Below are 12590 nucleotides of genomic sequence, written 5' to 3' on the forward strand. Positions count from 1 at the left end.
ATAAATTATTTTTTTCTCTCTTTCCTTAACACCATCTCCCACAAGAAATTTCTTGTATCTGGAGATCGCCCGAAGAGGTTTATAACATTCTTGTTCACCTTTCAGAGATAATGAATTTGACATTCCGCTATTGTGAATTGCTCCCTTTCAGCCCTTGATGTTATAATTGGAACTCACCTGATTTTCTTAGTGTACTCTGTGTTTCTTAATGGGGCAATAACACTCCCAAGGGGGCAAAATTACTTCTTAAAGGGAGGGTAAAAAAAATCTTGGATATTGTAGTGGTTTGTGGCCCTCCAAAAGGTCACTGTACAGAAACAGATACACAGCACATCTGTAATAGAAAAATTTTATAGGAGGGAGATGATTGGGAAAAAAAAGTCTACAAATGGCTGCTTAGAGGGACAATAATGAAAAAAAAGATTGAGAAACACTGGTGTACGGCATGAGTAAAGACACAAGGATCTGTCAGCAATCGTTTTTATTTATATTTTTGGAAAGGAAACTCCAGGGAATAAACAAATGGGCTGATGGCACAATATTTCACAAGCATTTGCCCAGGTCAAAGTGGTTCCTTCTGAGGTTTTGCTACTGTGTACACACTGCTTGGTAAACTTTGCAACTTCATAGCATATCAGAAGGAACTAGTCTGCATCCTCTTCCTGTCTCTTCCCTTAGAGAATCTTTTAGCTTTTCATGGGGACCTGCTGTTAAAGGAAGATAAACTTTATACCAACCAACCGTTTTCTCCCTTTCTCTAGGAAAAGCAGTTTGTAATAGCTACTAAATATACTTTCCTAATATATCTTCAAATTAAACTTGTAGTTAGATTTATATAACTAGTTTCACCAGTCAAAATGTACAAGCTAAGTACGTTTCCTGTTTATTCAGAGCATTGAAAACCATAAGCCTCAGTGCCTTTGCTTCAGCACTTTGATTCTCATCTTAGCTATTTCCACCCAGCAGAGACACGGATCCAACAAAACAAAGCCCTCTCGACAACGTTTAAGTCCATATATATGTTTTTAAATATATATTTCAATATGGTTGAACCTTAAGACTTAAAGGGACAAAAGGAAATGTTCAGGTTTAATTATACCAAATTAAAGCAAATTATATCACCTTAAAACAACCTCCTTTCTTAAATCAATGTCTTTTGAAGAGTTTTTTTTTTTACTATTTGATATTTTATACTTTATGTGATCATTGTTTTATTTGTAAGCAGAGTCACTCAATTCTTGAACATGAGATTTTTATTGTTATGTCACCTTCCAGGTATATGTTAATCAATAATCTTTCTGGTTTCATAGGTAGAAGAGGAACATTTAATAGCAGCTTGATGTTTGATTTCCCATTAGAAGAGAACCTGGATAGATAATGAAACTTAATTCCCAGGAAATTTTGTTAAATCTTATATTAAGAAACCTACTGATTGCCTGCTCACATATTAGGGGCACGTCCTGGTAAGAGGGAGACTAAGTGCCAAAGTCTGTGTGTAAACTCTGCCAAGTCCTGATCTGACTGCTGAGCCGTGTCTTCGTGGGGTGGACTTTCGGGGACCCAGGAAAAGCAGCAGCTGGAAGTTGGAAGAACTGAGTACCGAGATGTCAGGTGCTGCCCACTCCAAAGGAGAAAAGTGTTGAGTTTCAGTTCAGCAAAGTTTATTGCTCATGTATGATGTAAATCAGCACTCTTCACAGGAGCGCAACAGAATCCAAAGTCTCTACAGCATAGCATTTAAAATGTCTATTATGCAATAAAAATTTACTAGACCTGTGCAGAAATGGGAAAATGTGAGTCAAGGGGAAAGCAGTCACTGTAATACACTCGACCTGAGATACTCCAGATGGTGAAATGAAAAGAAAAAGACTTTCAAAGTTTATAAACATATTTAAGGGCTTAGAGGAAAATAAAATCATAATAAATGAACAGATGGAGAATCCCACAGAGAAATGGAAATTGCAAAAGGAACCAAGTGAAAATTCTGGAATTGGAAATCTAACTAAAATGAAAAATTCACTAAATGACCTTAATGGAGGATGGAAGACAGCAGAAAAAATGTCAGTGAACTTGAAGATAGATGAATAGAAATTATCCAGGCCAAAGAAGAAATAAAAATGAACAGGGCCTAAATGACCTAATAGACTATTTCAAGCAGTCTAACATACATGTAATTAGAGTTCCAGAAGGAGAGGAGGAACAGAGCAGGGGGGAGAAAAGATAGTTGAAGAAATAATGGCCAAAAATTTCCCAAATTTGATGAAAAACTTAATTTTACATATCTAAGAAGCTCATTAAACTCCAAACAGGATTAATATAAAAACTCCTCACCTAAGCACATCATAGTTAAACTGTTGAAATGCAACAATAAACAGAAAACCAGGAAAGAAGCTAGAGAAAAATAACATGTATATACAGAGAACAATACATTTCACTATAAGATAAATTTTGTCTTAAAAATTGATTTGGATTTTGTATTTTACTCCAAAATGTTAACATAGAAATCTTTCACTCCTACATCCCTAAGTAATAAAAGGAAGATGTTCGTGTGTGGCTTTTGACACTCTGAAATACCACATATTTTTCTGAGGGTACTCATATCCCTACTTGAAAATAGAGGAAAAGTGAAGGCCAGGGACCGGCCCAGTGGTGCAGTGATTAAGTGCGCACATTCTGCTTCTCAGTGGCCCGGGGTTCGCCAGTTCGGATCCCAGGTGCGGACATGGCACTGCTTGGCAAGCCATGCTGTGGTAGGCGTCCCACATATAAAGTAGAGAAAGATGGACACGGATGTTAGCTCAGGGCCAGTCTTCCTCAGCAAAAAGAGGAGGATTGGCAGCAAATGTTAGCTCAGGGCTAATCTTCCTCAGAAAAAAAAAATTTATAGTTCCACTATCAAGAGTTTAGTACTATTAAAATCTTGACATTTATGTGCCAGACTTTTTTCTATATTTTATCCCGTCCTGGAAAAAAAGAAAAAGCCTTTCCAAGTATTCTCTCCCCAGTTATCATCCCTCCCTTTCAAAGGTTTCACAGCCAACTTTCTTAAAACGGCCCTCTTATTCTTGGTCCCATTTCTTCTCAGCAGATATTAATTAAATAAAGTGTCCTCCTGGTCAGTGAATCCAACACGTATTTTAGTCTTTTTTTTTAATTTCTAAGAAAGATTCTGCATTACAAACCATTCTTTTATTTTTGAAACGTCTCTTCTCCACGGCTTCTGATTTTTCTCTTATTTATTATTGCTTATTCTCCCTTACAGGATCCTTCATGTTTGTTTATCCTTTGAAAATTTAGTTCTGTTATGAATCCTTTTCTCTTGATTTCAACCATTCCCATAGCTTCGCTTGCCATCTTTGTGCTGATGATTTCAAAATCTGCATCTTCAGACCTCACCTTTCCCTCTGGACCTCAGACCCATATATCTATACATGGACATCTTTACTTACCTCTGTTTGGATGTTTCTGAGATATCTCAAACATGATGTATCCTAAACTGACTTCAACCCATAATCTCATTCCCTTCCACAAACAAAAGCTTATATGTATCTCCCTCTGTCTATCCTACCATCCATTCATTCAAATTTGCCTACTCAAATTAATTTGTAACCCCAAATCAATAATTGCAGCACTTTCACAGTCATTTGTGAAAATGCAGAGTGGTGAAAAATTTGAGTTGCCTGCCTTGTGCATCCCCAGCGGAGATCCAAAGAGACAACACTCTGCCTTCTTGTTTTAGTCCTCATACTATAAACATGTATCCTTTTCACAGTGTATTTAAGGTCAATTTTTTCCTCACGTTTGTGCTTTTTCTTGGTGATTTTGTTATTTAAAATGGTGCCGAGCCGAGTGCTGAAGTGTTGGCTAGTGTTCCTAAGCGCAAGGAAGCTGGGATATGCCTTATGGAGAACACTTGTGTGTTAGATAAGCTTTGTTCAGACATAAGTTGGCAGTGAGTTCAATGTTAATGAATCACACATGAAACAAGGTTATGTATTAGTCGGTTGATGAAAATATTGTGACTAGAGGCTCACAGGAAACTAACCATGTGTTTCCTGGAGGAGCAGTGGTTCCGTGTTCGCTAACTCAGTGTTCACGGTGACTTTGTAGACTGAGCCACAAATAATGAGAATTGACTGTATATGTAATTAAAAATCTTGCTCAAATATACGTAATGTTTTGTAACTTGCTTTGTTCCCCAAATGACTGTGTGTTTGTGTCATGCCCTCATTAAAAATAATGGGTCTTTATGTCATATTAAATAAGGAAAAAAACCTATGTGTGTTCTTAAATGTTTGTGTGAGCGTGGAGACAAGTGTGGCTAATATGCATCAGCTTACAGCAGTTGCCTGGGGGGTGAGTGGTTTTTTTTCTTAATTTATCTTTGTATTGTTTCACTGGTTGCATTGGAACATGTGTTTCTTTTGTAAAACATTTTTCATGGTTGCGTTGCATTTCTTTTTGTGAAAGGAATAAAGTTTGACTATTATGGCCTTGAACCTTCGTTTGTTACAGATAGTCAGCGTCTACAGTTGGATCTACAGAAAATGGAACTTCTGGAAAGTAAGATGACTGAGGAACAACATTCTCTGAAAAGCAAAATTAAGCAAATGACAACTGATCTGGAGACATATAATGATTTGCCAGCTTTAAAATCATCAGGTGAAGAAAAGAAAAAGGTAAATGGTAACAGTCTTACAAAATTATAATCCAATTTTCTCCTGATCAAATTTAATATCTATGTAATCTATAGAATTTGTTATTTTAAGTTGATTTTTTGATATATAAGCTAAGAAAAAATAAAGACATTTACAAATGGAATTTAGAGTGATTTAAGTTTTAAACAAAAGGCAAAAATTGAAAAGCAAGGGATAGAGCATTTCAACAAATATGAACTTTGTTAAATGCAGATTAGATTGTGGTATTTCCCTAACTGAGACCTGTCAGTGGCTTTTCAGTGGCATTTATATTAATGTAAAGTAAATTTGGTGGTGTAGGAACAGATATGGCAGCCTTAATAGAGTTATTATTAATACAGTTAATATTAATTTAGCATATTATAGTTCAAAGGATATTTTTAGAAACAGGTTTTAGAGTAATTATAGCCTTGGTAGAATTTTAACAGAATGTCATTGAAATTATTTGTCAAATATGACTTATATCGGCTTACTAGATATTTGCTAAAGGTTGTTATTTCTTCCGTACCTCTCTTTGGATCTACCTAGAAATTACATCAGGAGAGAACAGTATTATTGACCCGCAGAAATGCCTTTAAGAAATTAATGGAGAAGCTAAACGTAGAATATGAGGCACTAAAAACACAATTGCAGGAAAATGAGACGCATTCTCAGGTAAAAAGAAAGAAAACGACTCTGAATTTCACTTCTGTTTTTAAACTATCTGTCCTGTTCTTTTAATCTATATTTTCACTCTACAACAACCTTTTTCCATTTTTTTCACCTCTTTATTTACCAACCAGATTTTCTGACTTTAAAAGTAGCCAGTTCTGTACAATGTCCACTCAGAACAAATTTACTCCTGCATTCCTGCTTTCTATGAACCTGTATTGAAGGCCTACTCTACGCTAGGCACTGTTCTGGCACAGCCATTAATGATAACAGCTTTTAAAAATTTTAGAAGGAAAGCATTTTTGGGGCCAGTCCAGTGGCTTAGTGGTTAAGTTCACAAGCTCCATTTTGGTGGCCTGGGATTCATAGGTTTGGGTCCTGGGCGCAGACCTGCACACCACTCATCAAACCATGCGGTGGCGGTGTCCCACCTACAAGATAGAGTAGAATTGGCACAGATGTTAGCTCAGAGCCAATGTTCCTCACCAAAAAAAAAAATAATAATAAAGCATTTTTAATGCAGAAACTTTGCTAACTCATAAAAACCACAGATAAAGAAAATAAACCCTAATGACTAGTATTCCACCACTCAGAGGAGACAGATCTTGTCATTTTGTATAGGTCCTTCTAGTTTTTATGTAGATATTATGTGTACACAAACTTTATATATATACATAAGTACACATTTATTTCTGTATATTTATAGAAGTAGTGTCATTTTGTACATATTTGGAAACTTGTCTTTCATTATTAACTATACATCATAAGTACTTTCCCTTGTCAGTAGATATTGTTTTTAAATATGATTCTATATAATATTTGACTAGATGGAGATAGCATAACTTGCTGATCTAATTCTGTATTGTTGGACATTTAGGTTATTTCTAGTTTTAAAACTGTTCAAATAATGCTATAAAGAGCAGTCCCAGCCTTGAACTTCTTGAGTTACAGCTCTGATTATTTACACAGGATGCACAGTCAAGCCCACTTTTCCTATCACTCGTCCTGCTGGTAATTGCCTGAACTTGTCTGACTGAGGCCTTGTAGAGTGAGAGCTCTGTCTGAGAGGCGAGATGACGTCTGTCTCGTTCACTTTCCCCCATCCTGTGCTGGTTGTTGTCCCATAATAGGTGTTCAATAAGTATTTGTTGGAGCATTAAATGAAGCATGTATGACATGTACAAAATTATGGTCTGATAAAAATTGGTCATTCTCATATCTAACTAGTCTATATTAGCAATTTACACCTATGATTTATTAATGCTAAATGCATTAAAATTTTTCTTCCTTTTCTTTATATAGTAACATGATCTTTATAGACAATCATCATTAACATTTTGGTATAATACCCTGGTAAACTTTTTTCCTTTGCAATTATGCATCCAATTTAAATTATTATTATTATTTTTACAAAACATGAAATCATTCCATGCATACAGTCTTTAAGCATTTATTTTCTTATTTAAATATTTTCAAATTCTTTTTTGACCACATTTTTATGACATCAGCTATTTGATACTATGGATGTACCATTTAAAAAAAAGATATATTCTTGAAAGGGATAATATCCCATGTGAGTTTGCCACAACTATGAAAAGCTTAGAAATCACTAATTTACATAATTCAAATTTATCAGTCAGTTATTCTGTCTCTACTTCATAATATACAAGCCTAGATGTGGACTTATAAGTGGCAAAATTGTCCTAGGCTGTGTACTGTGGTGATGGGTGCTGGAGAAGAAACCCAAGAAAAAGTTTATGAGGTCACTGTCTTAAATGGGTCTAAGGAAAAATATTATATTTCTTACGGAATATTGGCCCTCCTTTTCCACTGAATAGATGGTTTAAGGAGGAAAACACTTGCCACAGTTTCTTAGAGCCAGTCAGTGGCTACCTTGTTTATTCCCACATTAAGTGCTAATCATATTCTTAACCATGTATACTGATAATAGGAACTTGTACCATAAGTCACAATTTACAAGCCATCTCTGTATTTGTTGACTTTTGTGAATCCCAGCTGATCAAATCAAATCCTGATTTCCCTATCTTTTGCAACTATTTTCTTTAAAAATGGTTTTTGACATTTATAAATAATTTTACGTAACAGGATTTTTTTTTAATGTATGGCTATTATTTATTTGAAATAATTTGAACATTTATATTGGAACAAACTATAAAACTTCTAGAAGAAAACAGAGGAAAAGCTCCTTGATATTAGTCTTGGTAACATTTTTTGGTTTTGACACCAAAAGCACAAGCAAAAATAAAGACAAAAATAAATTAGTGGGCCTACATCAAACTAAAAAACTTCTGCACAGCAGAAGAAACAGTCAACAAAATGGAAAAGCAACTTACAGAATGGGAGAAAATATTTGCAAATCATATATCTGATAAGGGGTTAATATCCAAAATAGATAAAGAACTCATAACAGGCTTTTTAAATAAGTTGTAGGAAAAAGCCAGATTTGTGTTTCATGATATCTTTGGAGGTTTAAAGGCAAGTCACTAATATAGATATATAATACACAAGGAATTTGACCATCTGACATATGCTGCTTTTATAGCATTATTCGTGTAGCTCTTAAGAGATCTGCATTATAAGAAGGCCTCTCCTTGTATGAAACAAAGGGGGAGAAGTTTGGTACTTGACTTTGCAAAAGGTTATTAGAGATTTATAGTCAAAAAGTGCTGACTGCTTCCCTAAATCCGTCTTAACTTCAAGGTCCTACCTAGGAGAGCTAGATCTGATTTAGTAGTGTTAACTACACAGCACACGCATTTCACATGATTAATTAGATATGATTCATTCTAATATCTAGTTCTATCTCTAGAGGAAACAATGGGATGGATGCCACATTAAGACTGAACTTATGCCCTGAAAATAATTTTAACACGAGAATAGAAAGAAATATTGTTAATGCTGCTTCAGTTAACAGATTTTTAAAAATAATCATTACTTCTTGGAAATGCCCAGGCAGAACATTATTTTAAAGTTTCATTTTTCAGACAGTCCTTTCCTTAGGGAAAAAACTATGTGCATCTTAAAAAAGAAAGACCATAACCCAGAGTTACAAGGTTAATTAAATCAGAAAAACAGTTTAATTCTATAATAGTAAAATTGTCTTCTGAGGAAGCAACCATCAATATAATATCCACATTAGCTTCCTGTTGATGCAGAAATTATTGTAACAGTGCCAGCTTTTTACCAGCCCTCTTATAATCTTCACACTGCAGCTCTGCTCTTATCACAGCTTGTGGAATTAGACAGGAAATTTAGCCCTGGAAATAAGGAAGTTTCTTCTATATAGCTGAACCTTTGACAGTGTTAGAATATATTACATTTGTGGCATGAGACTTCCAGATTTCAAGGAAAGATTCCCATGATGTCCCAGTCTTCCTTTTTAAGTTCTTTTAGGAAAGGGAAAATCATAAATTGTCTGTCAGTTGGCATGTTCATTGGTATAATAAATATTTTAAATATTTTCCAATTAAAGTAAACATATAGAGTGAAACCTGTTGTCGAATTCAACATTGTATTAGTGTATTTAGTATTGTTTAATCTTTTCTGAATTTCTTTTTTGTCTACCATGGCTTTATCTCAATAAAATGCAAGGAGTTGATAAGATTTAAAATTGAGTGGGGTTTTTTTCTTATCCTCTTAAAAGGGTGTATAATTGTTTTGAATATGGGCACTGGTTAACATTCTTCTTTTGTGTTTTTAGCTTACAAATTTGGAGAGGAAGTGGCAACACCATGAGCAAAATAATTTTGTGATGAAAGAATGTATCCTTTAGAAAGCTGCAAATGAACTAGACTGAGTGATTTCTTTTTCTAGGAATTTCTTTAAAGACCGAAATGAAATTCAATTCAACACACACTTATCAAATAACTAGTATGTACAAAACACTGAGCTAAACTATGTGGAGAATAATTGAATAAGACAGTTTCCACTCTACAATAGCCAGTGGGGGCAGGGGAGGCTGGGGGCAGGGTACCAAAGTGACTAATAGAAGGCAGACTATATAAAGTCATAGTGTGGCATCGTGGCTAAGTGCATAGGTTTTGGAGTTGGAAGATCTAATTGTAACTGGTGACTCTACTACTTATAGTTTATGGACTTTGGACAATTTACTTAATTTGTTTAAGCCTCAATTTTATCATCTCAAATACAATTAATTTTTCCTTCTTATAGAGTTGTTGGGGAAATTATGTATAACCGTATATAAGTATATGTGTGTATAGTTTGTTGTTGTTTGTAATGCTGTATCTTGGCTTCTGGGCAGCAAAGGGAGATAAACCAAGAAGTGTTTATGAGAAATTTGACCTTCCAGCTCATCTGTGTTTCAGCCAATTCAACTTCATCTTGTTTCTACCAAGATAGTACTTATATCCCATCTTATTTATCTTTTTCTGTGATCATAGGAGGAAGCAGCTGCTAAGGACATGTATTTTGGAGTTTTAAGAAACATTTCCCCAAAAGTTGTTTCCTGTTCCCTTTTTTGACCCATTCAAGGACATCTGTGCCTGGAGAACTAGATCCAGACTCCGGCAGCATAGATTCTCCTCCAGGACCCTGCTGAACTTCAGCTCACGGCAGCACGGACCCCGGCTTACCTCCGGATGAGATGCTTAGGGGCTCCATTCCCAGTGGTAGTGCAGCTTAGTTTAAAAGTAGCAGACTCCTGTTCACAATATGCTGAAGCCCAGCACTCTAATTTTGTGCAACACGAAGTAGGTGATTTTGAAACAGAGTGAAGTCTAGAGACTTGCCTGAAATTCTGTGTGGTACTGTAGACAACATGGTTCTTTTGAATATTCAGTTGTTCCAAGACCAGAATTGCACTGAGATGTATAATAAATAGGCTATAAAAAAAGCTTTTATACTATAGGTGATCTTTTTTGAAACAAGTTTTGCTTGGCCTTTTAGGTTTCAATTGGTGCTTAATCAGTTACAATAAAACGTTGTTTTTTTAAAATATTCTAATTGTGCTTTTTCTGTGCTATCTTCAGTTTTCAATAAGAAAATAGCAGTATGATTTGGTTTCTTTCAGAGCCACGATTAGATTGATATTTTTATTGAGTGTTCGTCCTTAATTCACGTAAATAGTCATAGCAACCAAGAGTCAAGAGAGTGATTACCGGCCAATTATGAAGAATGTGACCAAGCAGATTGCAGAGTACAATAAAACCATTGTGGAAGCTCTGCGTAGCATGAGCAGAACCTGAGTCTGAACCAACTGCAAGTTGCTGTAGCAGTATCCTCTTGCTGCTAAACTTTGTACAGACTGCAAAAAAATGGCTTATGCTTGAAGAGTTTACTTACAGTTTTTGAATGCTATAATTTTTGTGGCCTCTGATGAGCGATGTTTTAAATAATATAATAGTTCAATAAATAGTTTGCCTTTTAAAAAGCATCATCTCCTTTTATATTTGTAGTTATTTTATGTGGGTGATAAAAATGTCTCAAAGAACTGAGAGATAAACAAAGTAAAAGTGGCCATTGAGATTCATTTAGTTGGTATAATCCGTCTGTGGCAGCACATGAGCTCATCTTTCCAGGTGTCAGCTCTAGAAGGGGTGCAGGGTGTGTGATTTTGATTTAGCACTTATATCAACCTTGTCAATTTCTGTGTCTAGAAAAAGTAAGAATAGAAAGAAGATGGTTAGCTTTGAGCTTTGCTTCTCAAATAGGGCACATTTGATGTGTTTCAAGGTATATAAAGTCACAGGTGAAATATAACATGTATTCTTTATATATCAGTTGTCCCTAAAAAATTGGAATTAAAAACTTTTAACCTTTGCATTTTTAAAATAGTTTATCACATGTATATTCTAGGAAAAACATGAAGTTGAGAAGAATTGCTTCACTTGTGGTGGGCTCTTTTGGACTCTGGCTGCTGCTGTTCATTTCCACCCTGGAGTATGCATTCACTGTTTTAAACCGTAGGAGGACTTAAGTAAATTAATTTAGAAGCATTGGCAGAACATTTGAAAGGAAAATCTAGAAGAGGTAGAATTATTTGGTATGAATCTGGGAGACATTATAGTAACTAAAGATATATCCTCTCTGTGGGCAGAAGTCACCTTGGCCAGCATAAAATATTCCTTGAAACTATCCTTCTTTTGCTCTGATCTCATGGTCCTCAAGTTGATCTGCTTCTTAGTATTCCCGAAACACAGCATATTGGTTTCTCCTAAAAAAAAAAAAAAAGGCTTTATGGTGATATAACTTACATGCTATAAAATTACCTATGCATGTTGCTTTCTTGAAGTAAATATTTATCACTAAATTATTCAGCTTTCATCTATGTGAGTTTAGTAGAGGATGAGCATTGTTGAGTTTGGTTAACTCTGGATTACTAATATGGGTGAAGATCCTGGACAGTGATACAGTCATTAAGGTGGCATTCCTAAAATGTGTTCCACAGATCCTGAGTTCCTCAGGTTATTAATAGGTGTTATACCACCGAAGGAGTCATGGTCCAAGGAGTTTGGGAAACATTCTTTGAAACAAAGTTAAATTGTTTTTTTCTTCTTGATTGCTCAGAGCCATTAATATGCTAATGTGCAATAAGCTCAAGAAGAGTATGTACTATTAATAATAAGGGTTTTTCCTGAGTGGTGGGATTGTGGGTCTTTTAATCTTCCTTGAACTTTGTGCTACTTTCAAACTTATCTATGGTGTATATATAATACTTGGAAACACAACATAAGTTCAAATGAAGTCCCGTGCACAGTTAGTGCTTTAACTTGTGGTAGGGAGATAATGATAGTAAGATGACGCTGCAGTCGCCCACCTGGAACGGGACCAGTCTTCACCCAGGAGGAAAGTGGGAGGAAGATTGGCCTCTCCATTAAATATATGTGTTTGCATTATAACAACAGGAAGTTTGGCAGAAAAAACCCTGAAAATTTCTTGAAAAAAAGCAAAATTTCCAACTTCCGTTCTAAATTACTCATATATGATATTTGGGGAACATAATTGGGCAGGATTTCTTTAAACTAAAATGTGTTATCTGAGGGAAATTCTCACTAATGTCTCTTCCTTCCTCTCAGAGCTTTTCAACAAATCCAACAAGAATACTCGCTCTGCTGGGATAGAAGTGGAGGCTACTATCTGGACGAGCCGGCTCTTCCTCAGTCAGTCCCATTGCTCAGTGAGTTCCATTCCTGTTAAAATAACACCTTGCAAGTCATGTGGAAAGAAGCTGCAGACTGAACAAACATGCTGAGTGGTTTTACC

The 12590-nt window shown here is 35.4% G+C and overlaps 1 protein-coding gene across 5 annotated transcripts in view; it reads left to right on the forward strand.

The window, feature by feature from the left end:
• Positions 1 to 10761, forward strand: part of IFT74 (intraflagellar transport 74) — a 72163-nt gene extending 61402 nt beyond the window's left edge. For 4 of the 5 annotated variants that reach the window (XM_070248532.1, XM_070248534.1, XM_001498209.7 and 1 more), the window contains exons 17-20: positions 4516 to 4679; positions 5226 to 5351; positions 9070 to 9130; positions 10455 to 10761. In XM_070248532.1, the coding sequence (XP_070104633.1) occupies positions 4516 to 4679; positions 5226 to 5351; positions 9070 to 9130; positions 10455 to 10573 (470 nt within the window). In that variant the 3' untranslated portion in view covers positions 10574 to 10761. Of the gene's footprint in view, positions 1 to 1310; positions 4171 to 4515; positions 4680 to 5225; positions 5352 to 9069; positions 9131 to 10454 lie in introns of those variants that run through there. The other variant, XM_023627447.2, reaches the window with a different exon arrangement.
• The last annotated feature ends 1829 nt before the right edge of the window (positions 10762 to 12590 follow it).

This window comes from Equus caballus, chromosome 23, assembly GCF_041296265.1.
Source record: "Equus caballus isolate H_3958 breed thoroughbred chromosome 23, TB-T2T, whole genome shotgun sequence".
NCBI lineage: Eukaryota > Metazoa > Chordata > Mammalia > Perissodactyla > Equidae > Equus > Equus caballus.